The following is a 24,442-nucleotide window of genomic DNA, read 5'->3' on the forward strand; positions in this document are numbered from 1 at the left end:
CAGGCCGGTTTCTCTTCCCAATCCACCCCCGAGTCAGTCCCTTCTATGATTTGAACCTTTACTTTTTCATTTACTATCCCAGATCTTTAATCACTTGGCTGCAGCACCCCAATGTTATGTTCAAAACCAGTAGCGTAAAATGTATCCACGACCGCGAGAGTTTAGGATCAGTTGCGGAATTCCGTGATTCATTCCGGTCCGTTACTCACGCGTCGCAAGATCATTATTCTGATTATGATAATTGATTTGTTTGTTAGACACACACGCTTCTGCCTTGAGTTTGTCTCGCGTTTTCTGTTCTTGTTACGTGCACCATTGCGCGCGGATATTACGATGATTCACAGGAATCAACGACTTGAACCAAACATGCATGACTCATGAGGAGAGAGATGTCTGATGCCAAACCATCAACCACATTTGTCTGTGTCTCAAAACAAATGAACTGATGCACAGGGACGGACTGGGAAGAGAAATCGGCCCTCCTGTCTGGAGGTCCTATCCTTTTCTGCATATGGCGGTGCCGTTTTGCTGCCCTCTTTAGCCAGTCGCGGCCCGTTCGGCATAATGCGGCGGCCCATTTCAGCTTATCGCCGCCTGTTCGGCCCCGTTTCGCTGTGCCGGCCCACCGGGAAAAGTCCCGGTTCTACCCATGGCCATTCCGGCCGTGCTGATGCCTCCCTACTTGGACCGCTTTTTGGGGGCATCACTGGCGCGTGCAGCAGTGTTAAAGCGCAAAACTGACTCAAAAATGCTACTGATTAGGAATGCTAATGCCATATGCGTCAAAGATGCTCAAATTTGAGCATCTTTGACGCATATGTAATTTTAGGCTTCGTAGTGTTAGTACTGTGCTCGCGCTAAAAATAATAATAATAATAAAAAATAATAATAATAAAAAAAAATTGCGAACGCGCGCTCTAATTTTAATAATAATAATTCCTGGCAAAAGGAAGACTTAAACATATCGTTTAAATTAGATTTATTTATATATGCTCAACACTGCTAAAAATAAAATGATTAATGCTTTGCCATTTCCCAAACCGTTTCGTTTAAAACGTATGAATTCTGTTTTGGTTCTACAGTTCGTTCACTTCATTAATTTTAATTAAAAACTTACCATTTATTTCGAATTCATAATGTGTGCAATATTTTAAAATTGCTCAATTTAATGTAATGAAATGCACTTTGATGCACTTAAACTCTGTAGTCTACTTCACTGGTGTTGTATGCAATGCTTCGCGCGCCTTGGATGACTTAAATTGATGTCTAGGTAGGCAGCTCACTAGGTTTTGAGCGCAGTCCATCGCTCTCTTTCTCTCTCTCCAATGCAGTTTGTGTCTGGAACTGTGTCAGAGAGTGTGTGTCAGTGTGTGTGGAGCGGTGATGGTGTATGGAGAGATCTCATGAACGGAACGGATCCTTTCGGATGAGAGGGGCGGACTGTGAGTTTGCATTCATCAAAAGACAACAGGACCTCATAAGAAACGATCTGGATTTATTTTCCACACATATGTGCTTGTGTTTGAATGAGGTTCAAAGATTTAGACTCAGTCCAGGTAAGTTCTCACAAACAATTCCGTTGGTAACAGCACCATGCACTTTACAGTCATGCATGGAAATATATATCCTAACTTATGTATTAGAGTTCATGTGAACTAGAGCTTTGCTGATCACAATTTTCAGCACATCTGACTAAATATTTCCATACAGAAATCTGATAAATGCCAGAGCACATACTGTATATGAAAAATATGGTTTCATTGATATAAAAAGGTCACACACATGTAAATATGCAATATATATATTTATTTTTATATATGTTACATATCTTTTTTATTTTTTTTTAAATACTAGTGGAATTTGACTATGTACATTTATGCTCAAATAGATGAACAGTGATTTTTATATGGGAAACATCACATTTCTGTATTCTGTTTTTGCCAAATATTATACAACTATACAAATTCACACTGTATGGTATTGTGGAGGAAACTTTGTTTGTGGTAGTACGTTTTAATAATGGCAAATAAAATGCATTTCAGATGCAGTTTATGGCTTGATTTAAAGAAATAGTTCACCCAAAAATGAAAATTCTCTCATCATTTACTCACCCATCACGCTGTCCCAGATGTGTAAGACTTTCTTTCTTCTGGAGAACACAAACAATGATTTTTAGAAGAATATTTCAGCTCTGTAGGTCATCACAATGCAAGTGTATGGTGACTAGAACTTTGAAGCGCCAAAAAGCACACAAAGGCAGCATACAAGTAATTCATACAACTTCTGAAGTGATTCTGTCTCCCAGTTTTGGTTGAGAACAGATCAAAATATAACTCCTTTTTCACTATAAATCTAGACATAAGTAGTCTCCTTGGCAATAGTGATTTCAAGCTCTATTACACTTCCTAGCACCATCTAGTGCTCTGTGTATGCGTCAAGCACTAGGAATGGCAAGATATTCAGTGAAAAAGAAATTGCATTTTTGGTCTGTTCTCACTCAGAATCGATTGGATGGCTTCAGAAGATATTAATTAAACCACTGAAGTCTTATGGATTACTTTTATGCTGCCTTTATGAGCTTTTTGGAGCGTCAAAGATTTGGTCACCATTCACTTGCATTGTATTGACCTACAGAGCTGAAATATTCTTCTAAAAACCTTCATTTGTGTTCTGCAGAAGAAAGAAAGTCATACACATCTGGGACGGCATGATGGGTGAGTAAATGATGAGAGAATTTTCATTTTTGGGTGAACTATTTCTTTAAGACTAATTCTTATGTAAACTATTTAATTGTTATTAATTAACCACCAAGTGCATGACTTAATGTATTTAATTTAAAAAAAATTTTTTTTATTAAACATTATTAAAATAATGAGAGTTATTGGCAGTCAGAGTGGCCCCCAGGAGCCAAATCCTTTCAGGGGCTGCAGAGACAGGTAGGCAAATGAGAGATTTCTCTTTATTTTTTTAATTTTTTAATCTTGGCTGATTCAATCGTAATTTTACCGAGCAAACGGTGCACTCCTAGCGGTGTTTCATTCCCGGTCCGTGAACGATGCCAAGCAAAGCAACTCTTCTCTCGTCGTCTCAGGTATGCGTGACACCGTTGAGATTTCTGCCTTCCCTGATGGACGTGTCACACGTGTGTGTGTGTGTGTGTGTGTGTGTGGATTCCTGTGATTTTATGGGAGTGAACCCTCTCTAGTTTCCCTGAGGTCACAGATGAACTGCTGAGTTAAACTTTGAGGAAAAGGTTTACGCCAAGCTCAGTTTACAGATCTGGCCCGCCGCTGGCCTTAAAGAACCAGGGAAAACCGTTTCAGAGCTGTCAAAACAAAAAACATTGTATTTGACAGTGAAGTCAGATAGAGAGAGAGATCTGATCAGCAAACCGTGTGTTCGTTTGGTTCTTGACCTACTTGCACCATCCGAGCTCTCTTTGCCAACAGCACATCTTTAAAGGGTTAGCCTAGTTCATTAAAAAAATGAACATTCTGGCATCATTTATTCAACCTCATGTCCTTTAAAACCTGTATGATTCTCTTTCTTCTGTAGATCACAAAAGGAGATCTTAGGGAGAATGTTCAGGAGCTGTCATGCTCCAAAAGGGATGAAAAAAGCACCATAAAAGTACCATAAAAGGCCATAAAAGTGGCCCATATGACTCATGCATTATATTTCAAGTCTTCTGAAGCCATATGACAGCTTTGTGCAAGAAAGAAACTGAATTTTAAGTTGATATATCCTTAAATTTCAGTCTGTTCCACACACAAAGCTATCCTATGGCTTCAGAAGACTTGGAATACAGTGCATGAGTCCTATACAGTGTACTACTATTATATGACTGGATATTCTCCTAACCACCTCCTTTTGTGTTCCAAGGAAGTAATACAGGTTTGGAATAACATGAGGGTGAGTAAATGACAGTAATTTATTTACTAATGTACTATCTCTTTAAATAACACACATCACGCTGCTGTGTTTTGATGCATTCTATCCAAATGATGTGTGCCTTGATTTTGTGTGACGTTTTAGCATGAACAAGCGTCTTTGCATTGTGATATGCTCTAATGATTGCAACATTAGAACAGAGTTTTTCAGCTTCAGTGAAAAGTTTGGATCCAGCGCAGTCTTGGCTCGGTCCACCTCAGCAGCTAAAGTCAACATGGCCTATATTTCACTCTCCACCTCTTCCAGCAAAAGAAGCCTCATCTGTGTGTGTGTGTGTGTGTGTGTGTGTGTAGATGACATCCTTCTCTTTCTTGGTCAACACAAAAAATCCCAACACTAACTTGAACCAAACCAACCAGCTCCGAGGTGAATCACAACATTACTAACTTTGATTTGAAGTCAAAAGCATTTGAAAATCGGACTATTTCCTTTAAACTGTTGATTCTAAATATCGAGACAATATATTTAAAGTTTGTTGCAAAATATTCAGATAAACACAAATATATACTGTAAGTAGTTTGAGAGTGTAGGGAGAGCGACTCAATTGCATTATGGGAGTGGGCGGTCACTTCAGAGCACCTTTGTCGCAGTTTGCCTACCACGACTCTCTGATTGGTGGATCTTTCTCGTCAGGATTCATGGGAAGTGTAGTTATTCACCAGGAATTACATTACTAAACACGATTTTTCAAGCATGAAGTTGAAATAACAGAAGTATATACCATCGATTAACAACCTCAGAGCTTATAGTAGGTCTGTCTTTAAGGTTTACAGGTTATTCTTAAAAATCAATTTGTCTAGGGAGAAAATTACTGGAACCAGACTGTCCTGAAAGTTGGTCCATCCATTCACGTCAGGTAATAAAGATGACAATAGATACAATAGGCGCATCCCAAACTGCACACTTCTGCACTATTCTATGTTATTTTGTAACATAGAATAGTTACAAACCCCACGCTGTGTGAATATCGCATTGTTTGTGATAGAAATGTTGAACTGCGGTTGGCTAAAGCATGGTTGTTGCATGCGTTTGAAACATCACTTCCGTCAGCTGTTAAATGGCGAATGCTTCCATGCAGTAAAATACCATTAAGTATTCCATTTGGGACTTTATAGATCTGTCACAGATTTGCAATGGAATACAGCTTTACACAGAGGCTGTTATTGAAGGTTACGGCAGTTAAAAACTGTATGAATGAATGAACGTTACACTTAAATAGCACTTTTTCTGACACTACACTCAAAGCGCTTTACATAGTGAACGGGGTTCTCCTCAACCACCACCAGAACACCCTAGCAAGCGCCTAGCAACCACCTAGCTATGCCCTAGCGACCACCCATGTGATCATGTGGTTTCTCTCCTACATCAGAATAGACCACAAACCTGTAGCCTACATGTTAAAGTGCAGCAAAAGTGGCCATGAAAAACTGAAAATGACTGTTTTGGTGCAAATGTTTTTTACTAACATTATAAATTGACCTCAGAGGAAAATAAATAAATTCTAAGGAAAATGATATGACCCCTTTAGGAGTCGAGCTTTGCAGCGAGAGTGTGTGTTTGTCTTGTGTGTTTATGCATGTGATTTTAAGCATGTCAAGAGGTCAGTGGTCATAAAATAGCAGGTGACAACCGTAAAAGTGTAATCATGGGAGTGTGTGTGCCTCAAGTTATTCTATCCTGTGCAGCTAATGCGCTGTAACCCTTGGGGTGTGCCTGACACACACACACACACACACACACACACACACACACACACACACAGAGAGTGTGTGTCCAGTCTGAGAGCAGTGTTAAATGACTCAATATGTTGTAGTCTTGGCACCTTGTGACTTTGTATGTGTGTATGTGTGTGAGCAAGTGTGGTGCACAAAATGTGTTTGTCAGTATTTGAACACTTCATAAAAGTATTTGTGGTTTCCCTTCTGAGTTCAAAGTTAGTGAAGCCTGGTGGTAAATTTTGTGTCATCAAATGGAAAACCGTGTGTGTGTGTGTGGTAGAAAGAAAGTGAGATTATGAAAGTTTACATGTTATTCTACACAAAACTATGCATTAAAACCCCAAACATCCCTCTAAAACACTCACATACACAGACCTGTTTACCTAGCAATCCAGATGAGGATATACCATAGACTTCTAGTGTTTTGATATAAAGCTAAATATAATGACTACAGACTAACCCAAATGCCAACTCTACATCTGAAGAAAAACCTTTTTTAGAATAAAAAAAGTCTAAATCACTTATGAAAAGTTTTATAAACCCCAACACTCACTCACAAATATATATATATAATTTTTTAACCACTCCCCAGATTTCATATTAGCAAACTATAGTTTTGGCAAGTCATTTAGGACATCTATTTTGTGCATGACACGAGTAATTTTTCCAACAATTGTTTACAGACAGATTGTTTCACTTTTAACTTTTGACTATATCACAATTCCAGTGTGTCAGAAGTTTACATACACTAAGTTAACTGTGCCTTTAAGCAGCTTGGAAAATTCCAGAAAATGATGTCAAGCCTTTAGACAATTAGCCAATTAGCTTCTGATAGGCTAATTGGAGTCAACTGGAGGTGTACCTGTGGATGTATTTTAAGGCCTACCTTTAAACTCGGTGCCTCTTTGCTTGACATCATGGGAAAATCAAAAGAAATCAGCCAAGACCTCAGAAAAAAAAATTGTGGACCTCCACAAGTCTGGTTCATCCTTGGGAGCAATTTCCAAACACCTGAAGGTACCACGTTCATCTGTACAAACAATAGTACGCAAGTATAAACACCATGGGACCACACAGCCATCATACCGCTCAGGAATGAGACGCATTCTGTCTCCTAGAGATGAACGTAGTTTGGTGTGAAAAGTGCAAATCAATCCCAGAACAACAGCAAAGGACCTTGTGAAGATGCTGGAGGAAACAGGTAGACAAGTATCTATATCCACAGTAAAACGAGTCCTATATCGACATAACCTGAAAGTCTGCTCAGCAAGGATGAAGTCTCTGCTCCAAAACTGCCATAAAAAAGCCAGACTACAGTTTACAAGTGCACATGGGGACAAAGATCTTACTTTTTGGAGAAATGTCCTCTGGTCTGATGAAACAAAAATGGAACTGTTTGGCCATAATGACCATCATTATGTTTGGAGGAAAAAGGGTGAGGCTTGCAAGCTGAAGAACACCATCCCATCCGTGAAGCATGGGGGTGGCAGCATCATGTTGTGAGGGTGCTTTGCTGCAGGAGGGACTGGTGCACTTCACAAAATAGATGGTATCATGAGGAAGGAAAATTATGTGGATGTATTGAAGCAACATCTCAAGACATCAGCCATGAAGTTAAAGCTCGGTCGCAAATGGGTTTTCCAAATGGACAATGACCCCAAGCATACCTCCAAAGTTGTGGCAAAATGGCTTAAGGACAACAAAGTCAAGGAATTGGAGTGATCATCACAAAACCCTGACCTCAATCCGATGGAAAATGTGTGGGCAGAACTGAAAAAGCCTGTGCGAGCAAGGAGGCCTACAAACCTGACTCAGTTACACCAGTTCTGTCTGGAGGAATGGGCCAAAATTCCAGCAACTTATTGTGAGAAGCTTGTGGAAGGATACCCAAAACATTTGACCCAAGTTAAACAATTTAAAGGCAATGCTACCAAATACTAACAAAGTGTATGTAAACTTCTGACCCACTGGGAATGTGAAATAAATAATTCTCTCTACTATTATTATAACATTTCACATTCTTAAAATAAAGTAGTGAACCTAACTGACCTAAGGGAAGGTTTTAAATGTCGATTAAATGTCAGGAATTGTGAAAAACTGAGTTTAAATGTATTTGGCTAACGTCTGATTTCAACTGTGTGTGTATATATATATATATATATATATATATATATATATATATATATATATATATATATATATATATATATATATATACATGTATATATTTAAGATTTAAGCATTTCAATCTCATTAAAAATTTCATGAAATTGAATGGAGTAATATATATATATTAACTTGTATTAATTTAAACAATTTTAATAATTTATAATTTTAATTTAAAATATTTTAATATCAATATATTTTTTAATAATTATAAAAAATGTATTTAAAATATTTAAAATAAAGTTTTAATTAAAATTATTTTATTAATTAATCATTTTAATTTAAAATATTTTTTGAGGATACTCCTAAAAGAAAATATTTAGCATCTTTGCAATTAAAACATTATTTTATTTATGAATAAGCCAGGAGGTCTCTTAAGGGCAGATTTATCGAATTTCTGGCAGCAATTTTGTCTCCAAAATACAGCTAAGTAAAAACACACAACTGTGATGTAACACATGATGCATTAAAATACAAATTCTCAAATTATCTTCCAATAATTTTTAGGCAATCAGTGTGTGACCGGGTTACCATGTGCGTTTTTGTGAGTGTGTGTGTGGTAAGGATCGGGTTTGCTGTTTTAGGGCTGGGTTGGGTCAATGCTGTTTGTGTGTGTGTGTGTGTGTGTGTGTGTGTGTGTGTGTGTGTGTGTGTGTGTGTGTGAGTGTGTGTGTGTGTGTGTGTGAGTGTGTGAAGGAAGGGTCTGGTCGCAGTGGCTGCATTCTTTTACACAGTGGTTTTCTTTCCACTCGTTCACTGAGGTTTATTAATGAGAGACAAGGTTCACACACACAGTGTAGTCCCTGCTCACTTCATGAATGGATAAACATGTATTTAACTTGTCATTTTGTTGCATGTGGCTTTCTTATGGTGACCTTCTAGACGTATTATGTCAGGTTATGAAGGAAAAATAATAAAATAAGTCCATTAGAGATCCATTTTTAAAGTGCTTGCATGACAGCATTGTAATGAAGTTCCTAGATCTAATTATAATCTATTTTTAGTAGTGTTTGCTAAGGCATGCATGACTATTACTATTGCTTATACTTCGGGTTAGAGATTTAAATAAACCTCTAAAACCAAGTAGTACATTTCTGCAATTAATTCAGCCATAAACGCATACCACAATCAATCACAAAATTATTTGAGTCTATTTTTAAGATTTACGCATTTTATTTTCATAACAAAATTCCATCCAATTGAATTGTGTTATGTTTAACAGAATTAAATGAATATAAAACGTAAAATATTTATTTTTTATTATTTTTTAATACATTACTCAATCTGATTGGAATGAATTTTCAAAGAAAATGTAAATGCGTAAATCTTTCAATAATTTTTTGAGTGCATAAATACTTTATTCAAACTTTGTTTAATAGACACTTTCAGTCTTTTATGTGCTTTATACATATTTATGGAATTTAAGATTAAAGTTTAACCCTCAGAAACCCAAGCATCAACATTGATTTATTTTCTTTTTCCTCCTTGAATGTGTTTTTAGGATTCAAGGACATTCAATATCTATTCCCCCCCTCCAAAACATTTTCTGTAATACTGTTCAGTGTCAGCTTCTGTTATGTGTTGTTTTTACAGTTTTTAATAAATAATAAGTAGTATTTATTTGCTTTAAACCAACATTGCAATTGCCATGCTGCGCTTAGTCTCTGAGGGTTAAAAACCTCCAATACTTACATAGAACGTCCAGTGTTTAAAATGTAAACAACAAGTGATATAGTGATATTTGCATACTGATATTTGCAAACACTGCCATGTCCTTCAGGAAATTCAGATCTAGATAGTCTACTCAAACTTGATAAACTCCAAATAATAGAAGTAACAGACCAGGTCCATAGTTATCAACACTTCTTTGTAAAGTGTTGCATGAAATCAACACTGATATTTAATTTCCTCTATTTCAGAACTTGATTCATGTATCTTGACAGCAGGCAGCCCTCTCTGCTATCATGTTATTGCAGTCTTGAAGTTCTTATAGGAGAATCACTATTAATGAAGGGAGGAAGATGAATAGAGTGAGTGATTCACATGCAATTATTCCCTGCCGACACGCTCGGAATTAGTTTGTCCAGGACTATTTCTCTCGCAGAATTTCTCGTATGGTCTTGACTGAACTAAAGCCAACATGAGGTGGTATTTGCAACCCATTTTACTTCAGGAATGTGACCTATTTGAAGTGAAACAGGAGATTCTACAACATTTTTTTCTATTGCCAGGACTTGATTTGATCAAGAGTTGATTGAATCGTGAAAAGTGGGATAGAACAGAATAGATCCAGAACGGAAGGTGAGTTTGCTAAAAACAAATAGATACTTGGATATTGGTAAAAAGAATTAAATAGAGTGCAACGGTCCCCGTTCACTGTTTCAGCCGTTTTGGTTCCAAGAGTATTTTAATAAAAGTCTTCATAAAAGAGTTGTAAGCCATGAACCAAACCAGCCAGTTCCGAGGTGAATCAAGACATCACAAACTTTGATTTGAAGTGTAAAAGTATTAGAAAATCGGACAAAAAGACAAAGGTAAAAGACTGAGAACTTAACGTCTTTAACGAGGGAATGAACTACAATTCCATGAAATATTCCAAATGACATAATCAAATTAAAAACGATGGAAAAATATAAAACTACTGATTTAAAGTTGTTGATTAGAAGTACATAAATAGATACACTTTTTTTTGGGGGGGGGGATTTTTCCCTTTTTCTCCCAATATGGAATGCCCAATTCCCAATGCGCTCTAAGTCCTCGTGGTGGCGTAGTGACTCGCCTCAGTCCGGGTGGTGGAGGACGAATCCCAGTTGCCTCCGCGTCTGAGACAGTCAACCCGCGCATCTTATCACGTGGCTTGTTGAGCGCGTTGCCATGGAGACATAGCGCGTGTGGAGGCTTCACGCCATCCACCGCGGCAACCACGCTCAATTCACCATGCGCCCCACCGAGAACAAACCACATTATAGCGACCACGAGGAGGTTACCCCATTTGGCTCTACCCTCCCTAGCAACCGGGCCAATTTGGTTGCTTAGGAGACCTGGCTGGAGTCACTCAGCACACCCTGGGATTTGAACTAGCGAACTAGCGAACTCCAGGGGTGGTAGCCAGCGTATTTTACCACTGAGCTACCCAGGCCCCATAAATAGGTACACTTTAAGTATATTGCAAAAAATTCAGACAAATTCATATATACAGTCAGGGACGGACTGGGAAGAAAACTGGCCCAAAAGTTGTTTTGCTGTCCTTTTCTGCATATTACTGCCCCCTTCCGCATATCACGGCACCGTTTTGTGGCGTTATGTAGAACGCGGCGGCCCATCAGGAAAAGTCCCGGTTCTCCCGATGGCCAGTCCACGCCTGTATACAGTATATATAATTAGTTTGAGAGTATAGAGAGACCGACTCGATCTTCATGGTTGCTGCAAAGCTCTTTTGCCGTGGTTTGTTTGCCGCAATTCTCTGATTGGTGGATTGTCCCTCTTGGTGAAGTTCCTCACCAGGATTTCTGCAATTAAACTGATTTCTTTTTTAAATTAAGTTAAAATAATGGCTTCAACAGAAGCATATACCATTGATGAACAACCTCGGAGCTCGCGGTAGGTCTGTTTTAAAGGTTTATAAGGTCCCCCTTGGTTGTTTTGCCGTCCGACTGGGGGGGGCGGGGGGGTTGGGGTTGCGCCCTACCTAGCCCTCCCTTAGACCCGCAACTGGTTCCTATCCAAAAAGTGAAAAACCTGTTTCCATCTGAGCATTTTTAAGCACCAATTCCTAATTTATCAGGATGGATTTATCTGAGTTGCATTTCAAGTTTTGTAGTTTCTATAGATTTTAATGCTAATGTGAAGCATGTAAGAGATTTTGCAGGCAGTACTTGAGAGGCCATTCGTACCAGAGCAAAGGGGCCATAGCAGAAAGAGCCACATTGATATTCACATCACACACACACAGTGACAGGTCCTAAGAGACGAGTTTTTACTCTGGTTTCATGGTTCATCGCTCTTTGTAGTTCTGTGATTCAGTGTAATTCAACTCAGATACACACTAATGTCAAACTGTTTCTCATTAATTGTGCACAGAACTCATCACATCCCCTCCGGCAGATCATATGTGTGTCAACGTACGTGTCAAAGCATCAAGAGCATTTGAGAGTATCGAGTTTTAAACATTTGATGTCTGTTTGGAGCATGGCAGATAGGATGTGGAACGGACTCTGACCGCAGAAGAGTTAGTATGCTTTCATTTGTTCTTTAAAATGCTTGCTTTGTTTTGAGAGAAGAGAAATATCAGCATTTACAGAAATGTTTTAATGCATTGGGTGTCTGTAAAAGTATTAAAAAACACTTTCAATGAGAACATTTAAACCCCTTGGCCTCCATCGGCCTCAAAAACTCCCCAAGAAACCATGAGGAATCTAAAAAGGGCAAAACCGGTGTTTATCAAGACTAAATTAACCCATCAAATTAGAGCCTTGATGTATATTTCAACATTTATGGCGTTCCTAAAATGGCTCATTTGGTTGAAAACTTCTATAAATGTGCACTAAGTCATTTCTTAATATGACGAGCATAAATTCACAATGGATTCTTTGTGATTATTTTAAATTAATGGTGTTTATCAAGGTAAGTTTTTCATTGTTGTTACTGCTCAAGCGAGTTTTCGTGCACAAACACCACTCACATTTTCTTCATAAAATGTAAATAAACTCGTTGGACATTAATCTGACATCACTAAATGTATGATTCCAAGTGTTTATAGCTGCAAAGTGCATGAAAACACTACTATAAATAACTACTATAGATAGCTATATAAATAAAGGAGCTATATGAGAGACCTGGGCTAGTACCTGTGAATGTTTCTCAGGGTAGGTGTAGTTTTGAAAGCCAGTTTCTGTACACATACCTTGAAGTTTTATTGAACATTTCCAGCATTATTGCCCAGAAAAGCATGTTTTGGGGCATGTTGTCATACTATATGGGGTAAGTTGTCACTATGGAGCCAATTAGGCTTTTCAGGTTATATAATTAAGCACAAAACAATCCATGAAACAGCAAAGATGTAAAAGTTTGCTTAATGTAGACAAATATCAAGCCATTGTTTTGAACAACAAAAAATATAATGTGTAATAAAATTATATTACACGTGACAACTTGCCCCGACATTATGACTAAATGACCTGATATTTAAGAAAAATACCCTTGTCCTTAGCAATGCAGTTCAACCTTTTGGTTAAATCTACCTTCATACTGTATATGCATGCCGAAGTTATTTTATTGTGATCACTTGTTCAATAAACAGCTGTAGTGAACATAAGTTGGAATTTTAGTTTGGAGGATAGAGTTCACAAGAAAAACAAAATGTTTGCAAAATGAATTTACCTGGTTCATTACTCGTATTGCGGTAGTTCCGAGAAGAAATGTCCTCTGAGGGGCGCTAAAAGCGAGTTAAATGTTCTCCCAAACAGATTGTAGAGGGGTTTAAGGTTAATGCTGTTTTGAGTTTTAAATCTACAAAACCTTAAATCTAAACCAAACCGATAGTTTTAAATCAAAATCAATAAAAGCAAATGTGAGATGAAAAAAAAAAACACAACCACGCCATTAAAGTCTTTGTTGTTTTTGAGACTCTAGTGGTCATTTCACCAGAAAACTGCCGCGGTACTCACAACGAGCCACGTAAAAATTATTTTGTTATTCTAAGAGACCAGGTTGGTCCCCTATATGAAACATTAAACTCACTCGTCTCTTTATGCAGTGTTAGATGTGATTCACTTTTCTTAGTTTGATTTATTGACGTATTTTGTGCCTTTTTGTTTGCAGGTGCACGCTGCCGAGGATTCATTCCAGAAAAGTCATCTATCTACTGGACAGTTTCTGGCTGGACCATTTTTCCAAGATATCACCCGTACGCCAGACTCCATCAGACTGACGAGACCATATTTGTTTATTTGTCTTCCCTCCCTCTACCCATCCATCTGGATTCTTTCCTTCCCATCCCCATCGAACATATATCACTCTCTCCCATCATGTGGAGCTTTCGAAACTTGCTCTCTCTCATTAGTGTGTTTCAAACGCTTCCCTGGGCGTCTAGCCACAGTCCCAACCCTTTTGCGGGGCCACAAGTGACACATTCGGACCCCTGCTACGACGAGACAGGTGCCGCCCGGCGTTGTATCCCAGAGTTCATCAACGCGGCGTTCGGGCAGGAGGTAAGCGTGTCGAGCATATGCGGGCGCCCTCCATCTCGCTCATGCAGTTTAGTGGAACGCGATGACCGACCCGCCGTTCGCACATGTCAGATCTGTGACGCGTCAGATCCTCGTCACGCCCACCCCGCATCCTACCTCACTGATCTGAACTCCGCCCACAACCTCACCTGCTGGCAGTCTGAAAATTTGCAGGGCTCGCCGGTGAACATAACGCTCACGCTGTCGCTCGGCAAGAAGTTCGAAATCACGTACGTCAGCTTGCAATTCTGTTCCCCTCGCCCTGAGTCGCTGGCCATATACAAGAGCATGGACTACGGACGTACCTGGACGCCGTATCAGTTCTACTCGTCGCAGTGTCGTCGCATGTACAACCGACCGAACAAAGCGGCGATCACGAAGCAGAACGAACAGGAAGCGCTATGCACGGATGGGCACACCGATCTGTACCCTCTTTCTGGTGGACTCATTGCTTTTAGCACGCTAGATGGACGCCCGTCTGGGAAGGATTTTGATTCTAGTCCGGTCCTACAGGACTGGGTCACCGTTACTGACATTCGAGTGGTCTTCAGTCGCCCGCAGCACCCTAGAGCGCTACCTATGTCTGGCCGTGAGAGCGAAGACCCGCTCGGCCTGCCCGGGACGCTGCCTACCTATTATTACGCGGTTGGCGACTTCCAGGTGGGCGGCAGGTGTAAATGCAATGGTCACGCTTCTAGGTGTGTCCGAGAGAAGGACGGAAAGCTAGTGTGCGACTGCAAGCATAACACAGAGGGTCCGGAGTGTGACCACTGCAAACCGTTTCACTACGATCGGCCCTGGCAACGCGCGACAGCGAAAGAAGCCAACGAGTGTTTACGTAAGTAAAAAGAATGAAAGTTGCACACAGATCCCTTTACTTTTGTTAAAGGGGTCATCATTTACTCACCCTCATGTTGTTCGAAACCCGTATTACTTTTTTTATTCCTTGGAACACAAAAGGAGATGTGAGGCAGAATGTTTGTCTCAGTCACTGTTCATTTTTATGGTACATCTAATGTGGGGGAAGCTAGTTTGAAACTGCAGTTTTTCGAGAAACAAGCAACTCATAACTTAAAGCAGTTAAACTACAATCAAACGTTTGCATTAAATATAATCGAATGAAACTAGAAAACACTCTATTTTATATAACTGAGACAAAATATGGTGATAAACTGCAACAATTAACAATTAACAATTTTGCTTAAAAAAAAAAGGCCCATTAAGGCTGCGTGGGGCTCAAGTGAATCACGGTTCCCACGGCTGATTGGCTGGATAGCAAATGGCTTGTTAGTGATTGGTTGAAACAACTGCATTTGATTGAACCAATGGAATGACTTGGAGAGCAAAACACACACATGCAGAGAAAAGAAAAACACAGAAACAGGCCTAGAGGGCGTAACAGTGATGTAAACTACTTCACTTGCATGAAGTTTGAACTAACCGACTCACTGAACTGAAGTCCCCAACGCTAAATATAAGGGAATCATTTATTTTAACTGGTTCCATTACATGAACTGTCCGAAAGAACCAGTTGACGTAAATGATTTGGATTTCCCTAAACATACATGTTTGATTCCTCCCTCGGCTCTATTGCTGCTTTGCTCTTTGAAAAATTTAGCTGTTAACTGGAAAAGCAACAGTATTGTGAAACTAGCTGAACTACTCTCACTCTACTGAAAAATTGAGTTAAAGCAAGAGTTCACCCAAAAATGAAAATTCTCTCATCATTTACTCACCCTCATGCCATCTCAGATGTGTATGACTTTCTTTTTTCTGCAGAACACAAATGAAGATTTTTAGAAGAATATCTCAGCTCTGTAGGTCCATACAATGAAAGTGAATGGTGACCAGAACTTTGACGCTCCAAAAAGCACATAAAGGCAGCATAAAAGTAATCCATATGACTCCAGTGGTATAATCCATGTCTTCAGAAGTGATATGATAGGTGTGGGGGAGAAACAAATCAATGTTGAAGTCATTTTGTACCATAAATTCTCCTCCCTGCCCAGTAGGTGGCGATATGCATGAAGAATGAGAATCACCAAACACAAGAGAAAAAGTATGTGGAAGTGAAAGTGGAGATTTATAGTAAAAAAGGACTTTAATATTGATCCATTTCTCACTCACACTTATCATATCACTTCAGAAGACATGTATTAAACCACTGAAGTCTTGAGGATTACTTTTATGCTGCCTTTATGTGCTTTTGGACCTTCAAAGTTCTGGTCACCATTCACTTTCATTGTATGGACCTACAGAGCTGAGATATTCTTCTAAAAATCTTCATTTGTGTTTTGCAGAAGAAAGAAAGTCATACACATCTGGGATGGCATGAGGGTGAGTAAATGATGAGAGAATTTTCATTTTGGGCGAACTATCCCTTTAAACCCTTTCTCAATGAAATGGCGGCTTTTTCTATCCCAGCTTCTCTAGATGTTAAAATTAGAACTACATTGCCAACATTACAATATTTCTGGAGAAAATCTCCTCATATCCCACACCAAAACAACCTGCAAGAACTTTCAGACATTCACTATTCTTAAATGCTTAGATTAGAGTTATGTTCAGACTTGAGCTGATCAACCAAGATTTTAAAATTTTTTTTTTTTTTATTCTCATTATTTAATTGGACTAACAAGAGTTAAAACATTACGAAATTAATTTGAAAATGCAAAAGTACTGTATTTACAAAGTGATAAATGGACGCTGCTCACTTAATTAATCATGCAACATAATGAGGTCACATGACAACATACGGCATACTATTGTTTTGCATAGTTTTTTTGATTCTCTCCCATTTTTCTCCCCAATTTGGAATGCCCAATTCCCAATGCTCTCTAAGTCCTCGTGGTGGCGTAGTGACTCGCGGAGGACGAATCTCAGTTGCCTCCGTGTCTGAGACGTCAATCTGTGCATCTTATCACGTGGCTTGTTGAGCACGTTACCGTGGAGACATAGCGCGTGTGGAGGCTTCATGCTATTCACCGCGGCATGCACGCACAACTCACCACGTGCCCCACCGAGAGCGAGAACCACATTATAGCGACCGCGAGGAGGTTAGCCCATGTGACTCTACCCTCCCTAGCAACCGGGACAATTTGGTTGCTTAGGAGACCTGGCTGGAGTCACTCAGCACGCCCTGGATTCGAACTCACGACTCCAGGGGTGGTAGTCAGCGTCTTTGCTCGCTGAGATACCCAGACCCCCACTGTTTTACATTTTTGGTTGAACTATTCCTTTAAGTTAGTAGCGTCACTACTTTTAGCTTACTCCCTAACATCTCCTTTTATTTTCCATGGAAGAAAGAAAGTCATACAGGTTTGAAACAACATGAGTGTAGTTAAATGACGAGAGAATTGTCATCTTTGGGTGATCTCTTTAAAATATGGCAGAATGTTGTTCAGTCTGTCCTATGCACATGGCTACGGTCAGCTTCCTACAAAGGCAGCTGCATTCAGCATCCTAACCGTCATGGAACCTCATAAGTAACTGATTTGAAACGCTCTATATAGGCAGCAACTCTGTGAGGAACACAAATGTGACCCACAAGAATTGATTCCAATAGAGTTTGACGTTAACATGTTGCTAAGCTAACAACACAATACTCTAATAAGCATACATTTGCATAGAACACAAAAATACTGGGTAAAATAGTAAATAATAATAATAAAAAAAATTATCAGACCTTTTGGAACAGCCTTCACATCTGGAGCATGTTTATATTGCCTTAAATTGCTGTCTTGGTAGGCAGCTCACTACGTTTTGGAAGAGTTTCAGTGCAGTATAGAGTTATGAAATGATCTCTTGGCATAAATGTGAAGGTTAATTCTCATCTCATCTCATGTCTGAACCTGATTTATTGAATCTGGAACATTTCAGTATTAATACTGGATACATTCCATGAAATACATACAGTCTGAAACAAAAGAGAAATGCATGTTTGCATAGTCTGTCTTACAGTATGTTCAACTTGATTTAAATGTCTTAAATGTCCTCAGGGCAGTCAGTATTGTCAGTCTGAATACAATTAAAGAAAAGTTTTGTGCTTTCTTCCCTAATGTTTCCATGCACAATATATAAAACCCAGAAATGATTCATAACATCACTCTGTTACTACATATTTGACATGATGTAGCCTGTTCCATTGAGTGGTATTATTAAAATAGTTTAAAATAGTCACCAGCAGCAGTCGAATCATTTTCGAGTCAATCAAATTGGATCAAAAAGCAGTCTGAAAGATTCTCAAATCTGAATCTGAATCACAAGTGGAGCCGCGGACAACAAGTGTTGCGTCTCCACTTGGGAATCTACAGAGAAGAGAACGTTCATGTAAGTTTAAATTAAGTTGATAAGAGATATTATGACCGTAATGAAATATTGATGAAGTTATGTACGCTATGATTTGTCTCCTGCCTGTCCTGGAGAACTATGTAGGCAAGTATTTAGCAGTTCAAAATACCTTGAAAAGAGATTCTTGCTACTATATGTGGCAAACAAACTGGTGTATGTTATAGATATGTTATAGATCTGTAGCAGCTGCAGAAATGATCTTATCAGGTTGCAGCAGTATGATTTCTAAATGAAAAATTGTCTGAATGGTGTAAATGTATTAATCTGTGTGTCAGAATAGATATATCGAATCTTAAAGCTCCAGACTGCAATCCTGACACTCCATTAGTATCACTAATGTCTCCCATAAATCTCTCTGGCTTCTCTAATTCTTCCTGTCCAATCTGTCTTCCCCTGTGCTCTTCTAGTGTCTTCTAATGTGTTACTCACATTCAGACGAGAATGCTGGCATTTTAGTTTTCTTTGCTGTAATGGAACCAGAATTTCATTCACAGTTCACTGTGTTTCCAATTTTTATTTATCCTCTCAACTCTCCATGTCTCTCTCTCTTCTCATGCCATCTGCTCAGCTCTGGTTTGGTGGCCCCGTCTCCTCATGACCCCCACTACATGCTCACACTCCCTCGTTTTCTCGCCTCGACACATGGCAGGGACTCCTGCCGATTTTTGAGCCCGACCTGGCAGCCGTTCAGTGTGATCTCATTAAAATCATCCCCCCTTTCAGCTGAGACCGAGAGCTCGAACAAGGAGATTAGGAGGGTTAGAAGAACAGAGAGATGTGTGGTGGACCACAAATGAAGGGTCAGACAGTCAATTTTTGATTTCCTGAAGAAAACGTAAAGGGTGTTTGCAAGTGCAAAACTCACTACCACAATGTTAGAGTGTTTTGTGTGGTTGCTAGGGTGTTCTGGTTGTTGCTAAGGGGTTGCTTACAGGCCCAAGTCAAAAGAGCCCATCTCCAAGTCTCTATGACAGTACTACAGGACCCAGATTTGATAAAATAAAGAATAGAAAAAAAATAAAATAAAAAAAATAAATAAAAAAAATAAATAATAATAATATATATATAAATCAAAATTAATTAATAAGATAACAAAATAAAATAAAAAGTCATTTATGAAAATTAATTCATAAAATTAAAAAATATAAACAAAAGTCATTCATGAAAATTCATTGCTAAAATTCACAAATAAAAGTATATAAACAATTAAAAATAATTCATGAAAATTAATTAATAAAATTCATTAACATGAACTGCATAGGCCCAACAATGTGCAGAATTAATAAAATGAAATAATTTTTGCTCTTTAAACAACAGCAGAAATTGTAATGATATTTTATGACTTGCTGTGATGCGTTTAGAACAACTTATATAAAAAAAAGGAGCGTTTTTACTAGCGTTAATTTAATTGTTGATATCAGGAAGGAACAGTAACAATGTAAATATTGATATAATTTTTACTAATAAGAAGTGCTTTGTTGATATGCAAAATTGGAATTTCAAATAGTTCGAAATTAATTATGTTTTTGTGTTTTGAATAGAAGTGAATGACAGATCATTTTGAAATTCTACTACACTCAATTTATGCAATTTCATAACAAAATTCCATGAAATTTAACTGAGTAATCATTAATAAGTTTTACTAATTCAGTGTTGTTAAACATTACACAATCCAATTTGAAACCTTTAAAAAAGGCTAAAAATGCAATTACAGATAAATATTTTTTTTTACTAGTTGAAATTCCATTTTGATATCAAGAATATGTATTTCTGCGAGCAATTACATTCATTTTTGAAGAATTAACAAATGTAATGACTGATATCACAAATTATAGCACTTTCACTGGTAGTAATTCCATTCCTGACATCAAGAATTGACATTTTAACTAGTGAAAATGGAAAAGTTTATCTATAATTTATATCCTGCGCTTGATTAAATTTCGAACTGGCTTGCAATAGCACACCTCTCCTCAACAAGCCGCATGATTTGAGGTATCATTCATGTCTGTATGGCAAGTTACGTGCCAAAGATTAATACTTGGGGTTAAGCGTTTAAATTGCTAACCCAAACTATGAGTAATATGCCTTAGCAAACATCGCTAATAAAGAGTGTATGTGTGCTAGTAACTGCCACCTGCACCGGACACTGGCTGTCTGAGTACTACTAACCATATCCTCATTAAAGACACACACACACGCACGTGTGCCAAGTATTACTGCCTCAAATTTCCTATACGTCACAGACCAAAACAAGCTGCTTCCGAAGAAAACTACGCCACACAGAGCGTTAACGATATAAAGCTGTTATGCTGTGAAGCAATGCCATCTAGAACTGGGTCTAGATTTCTATATTACCTGAGAGCTCCAGTAATATCTACTCGGTCTGAAAGATGCCTGTAAACCAAAAGTACAGAATCCCACCTTTCATGTTTAGTCCGTTTAAACACATGTAACCAATTAAGTAAATTAATAAATAAATGAAAGCACTCTCGGTGCTCTATTACTCCATTTTATGTGAGCATAAGTATCGTGACATTTCAAAACACATATAAAGCTTATAAAATGTAGTGTTTAGTCAGAGAACTCCTGAATGAAATAACAGCGGCGCGTCTGTAAGTCATCAACGTTGCTGGACTCGCGCTGGCATCCCGTGCTAAACTTTCAGAGAAGAAACTTCCAGCTGTTGCCCATTTCTGGGAGTTTCGGAGTGAGTCACCTTTTCGGCAAGTGAAATGCCTGTGCAGTTGCATTGAATTTTAAAAGATTAAAAACATGTCCACTTAAAGGGCGAGATTGACTTGACTAGTGCAATGATCCTGGTTCTCTGCAAAAATTAAAATTCTGTTATCATTTACTCACTCTAATGTTGTTCCAAATCCATATGACTTTGTTTCTTCTGTGGAAACCAAATGGCAAGCCTCTGTCACCATTCACTTTCATTGCATGTTTTTCTTCAAACAATGAAAGTGAATAGTGACTGAGACTACAATTCTGCCTAATATCTCCTTTTGTGTTCCACAGAGAAAAGAAAGTCAAATGGGTTTGAAACAACATGAAGGTGAGTAAATTTTTGGGTGAAGTATTCCTTCAAGACTTGTTTTCAGAGAATATATCTTGAGCTAGAAATGTAAAGTTTGTCAGGACAAACTTTAGGTTGGCTTGAAAAAGCCTAGTCTGAAAGTTGATTGATTGATAGAATGTTTAGCTAGGCATTGCTAACATGTTTTAGCATGTTGCTAGCATGTTTTAACACTTAGCTAGACATTGCTAGCATGTTTTAGCATGTTGCTAGCATGTTGCTTTGCTAGGCCAGGCTTTTTAATTTGGATGCTAGGCAGTTACCAGGGTGATACTAACAAGGCTCCTTGCTAGCCTGAGTCAAATTACACAACCTGGAAATCTCTATCATTTTCTGGTGCAGAGATAAGTTTTTGCTACTTGGTTGCTAGGGTAACCCCATCTGGTTGCTAGGCAGTTACCAGTGTGATCCTCAAAAGTTTCCTTGCTACCCTGAGTCAAATGACCCATCCTGGAAATCTCTATGGTGTTCTGGTGCTGAGATATGTGTTTTGCTACTCAGTTGCTAGGGTGACCCCATCTGGTTTCCAGGCAATTGCTATGGTGGTACTAACAAGGCTCTTTGCTAGCCTGAGTCAAATGACCAAACACGGATGTCTCTACGATGTTCTGGGGCAGAGATATGTGATTTGTTACTTGGTTGTTAGAGTAACCCCATCTGGTTGCTAAGTAGTTACCAAGGTGATATTCAAAAGGCTCCTTGCTACCCTGAGTCAAATGAATGAAACCGGAAGTCTCTACGATGTTCTGGTGCAGAGATATGTGATTTGTTACTTGGTTGCTAGAGTAACCCCATCTGGCAGTTGCTAGGGTGTTAAAGTGATGGAGTGAAAGAAAGAACAAAAAGAGGGGAGTGATGGAAAGATAGAAAAGAAAGTGATGGAGTGATAGATAGATAGAAAGTATGAGTGGTGGAGTGATAGGAAGTCGATTGAATCCTCTAAAGGAGTTATTACAGGGAAAAATGTTCACACCTTGAATGGGAGTCAATTTAAAATCAGTCCTGTTCGGAAGTCCGATCAGTTACAAAAGATAAAACATAAAACTTCAGAACAGCCTGAAGGTCTGTTGTGAATTTGGTGGTTGTAACTTAAAAACTGTAGGAGTTACTCTTGATAATTTTGTATAATAATAATAAGCTTAAATAGTAGATCAGTAGGTTGGCTCTTTCAAGCCAACCTAATTACGTTTATTTTCCTTTAGCCCAATGGCAAACTGTTTTTCTTGTTTCAAGCATAAATCTAGTAGTGCAAATAATAAATCAAATCTGAGTAAGGTTTATGCTTAAAACAAGAGAAACAGTTTGCCAAAATGGTAAAACAAATGAACTTCAAGTCATCTTATCTTACACAGCTTTACCTCTTAAGTAAATTTAGCTTGTTTTAAACATGTTTAGACTACAATCAACTGCTGTGTTATGACTTTTACGAATTTTCTTAATTCCTTTGGATTCCAAAATCTCTTGGTTTTCTGACGCAGGCAAAAAACCAAAAGATCTGAACTGGGTATGTGAGACTTCACGGCTCTTTCATGTGTGAACAATCTACGCAACAGGAAACGGCTAATCAATTAGAAACACCTGTGAGCCAAATGTTCCGATATTTATGCTCACATAAAACCAGAGATGGAATTTTAAATGAGCTGTTATTCTTAATTGATAAAACATATGTGTGTTAAACGCACAGGTGACACTCTGTGAAAGGTGTTGTTCTGTTTTGTTTCTATTTGTTAGTGGTGTTTGCTAAGGCATGCATCAGTGTCAGGGATTTGAACAAACCCCTAAACCTAAGTGTCTAATTTTGTCGAACAACTCGTTCATCCATCGTTTGTGCTACGGACATAAATGATACCTCAAAGTGGATCTAGAGGCCAGAATATCATGACTGAGAGAGGTCTTTTGACTTTGGTCAGCAGACAACCACCTAGCAAACACTAGGTACACCCTAGCAACCACATAGTAATGCCTATCAACCATACAGAACTCCCTAGCAACTGTATACCAATGCCCTGGGAACCACCCACAACACTCTAGCAACCACCTAGCAATTCCTAGCAACCACCCAGAACACCCTAACAACCATATAGCAAACAGCCCTGGGAAAAAAGAAAGCATACGGCGTATACGTGTGTATGGCCCCGACTACACCACTGCTAGCAACTGCATAGCAATGCTTAACAACCACCCATAACAACCACATAGCTATGCCTTGGCAACCACCCACAGTACTCTAGCAACCACTTAGCAATGCCTAACAACTGCCCACAACTCCCTTGCAGCCACCTAGCAAAGCCTAACAACCTCCCATAACACCCTAGCAAATGTATAGCAATGCCTCGACAACCACCCACAATGCCCTAGCAACCATCTAGCAATGACTAACAACCACCAAAACACTATAGCAACTGTATACCAATGCCCTGGCAACCATCCACAATATTCTAGCAACGTCTTAGCAATGCAACCACCCAGAACACCCTAACAAACATATAGTAATGCCCTGGCAACAACCTCCAACACCCTAGAAACACCTAACAACCACCCAGAACACTCTTGCAAATGGGTAGCAATGCCCTGGCAACCACCCACAACACCCTAGCAACCATCTAACAATGCCTAACAACTAACAAAACACCGTAGCAACTATCTAGCAACACCTAACAACCACACAGATCATCCTAACAACCACCTTGCAACGCCAAACAACCACCATTAACACTCTTACTCATAGCAATGCCCTGGCAACCACCCACAACACCCTAGCAACCACCGAGCAATGCCTAATAACCACCCAGAATGCCCTAGCAACCACATAGCAGTGCCCTGACAATGACCCACAACACCCTAGCAACCACCGAGCAATGCCTAATAACCTCCCAGAATGCCCTAGCAACCACATAGCAACACCTTACAACCATCCAGAACACCCTTGCAACTGTATAGCAATGCCCTTA

General features: G+C 38.9%; 1 protein-coding gene across 1 annotated transcript in view; it reads left to right on the plus strand.

Annotated features, from left to right (window-relative positions):
- The first annotated feature begins 1,412 nt into the window (after positions 1-1,412).
- Positions 1,413-24,442, plus strand: part of LOC127434584 (netrin-3-like) — a 36,550-nt gene continuing 13,520 nt past the window's right edge. Inside the window, exons 1-2 of the mRNA XM_051687413.1 lie at positions 1,413-1,556; positions 13,656-14,900. Of these exons, the coding sequence (XP_051543373.1) occupies positions 1,427-1,556; positions 13,656-14,900 (1,375 nt within the window). The 5' untranslated portion in view covers positions 1,413-1,426. The remainder of the gene's footprint in view (positions 1,557-13,655; positions 14,901-24,442) is intronic.

This window comes from Myxocyprinus asiaticus, chromosome 44, assembly GCF_019703515.2.
Source record: "Myxocyprinus asiaticus isolate MX2 ecotype Aquarium Trade chromosome 44, UBuf_Myxa_2, whole genome shotgun sequence".
NCBI classification, from domain to species: domain Eukaryota; kingdom Metazoa; phylum Chordata; class Actinopteri; order Cypriniformes; family Catostomidae; genus Myxocyprinus; species Myxocyprinus asiaticus.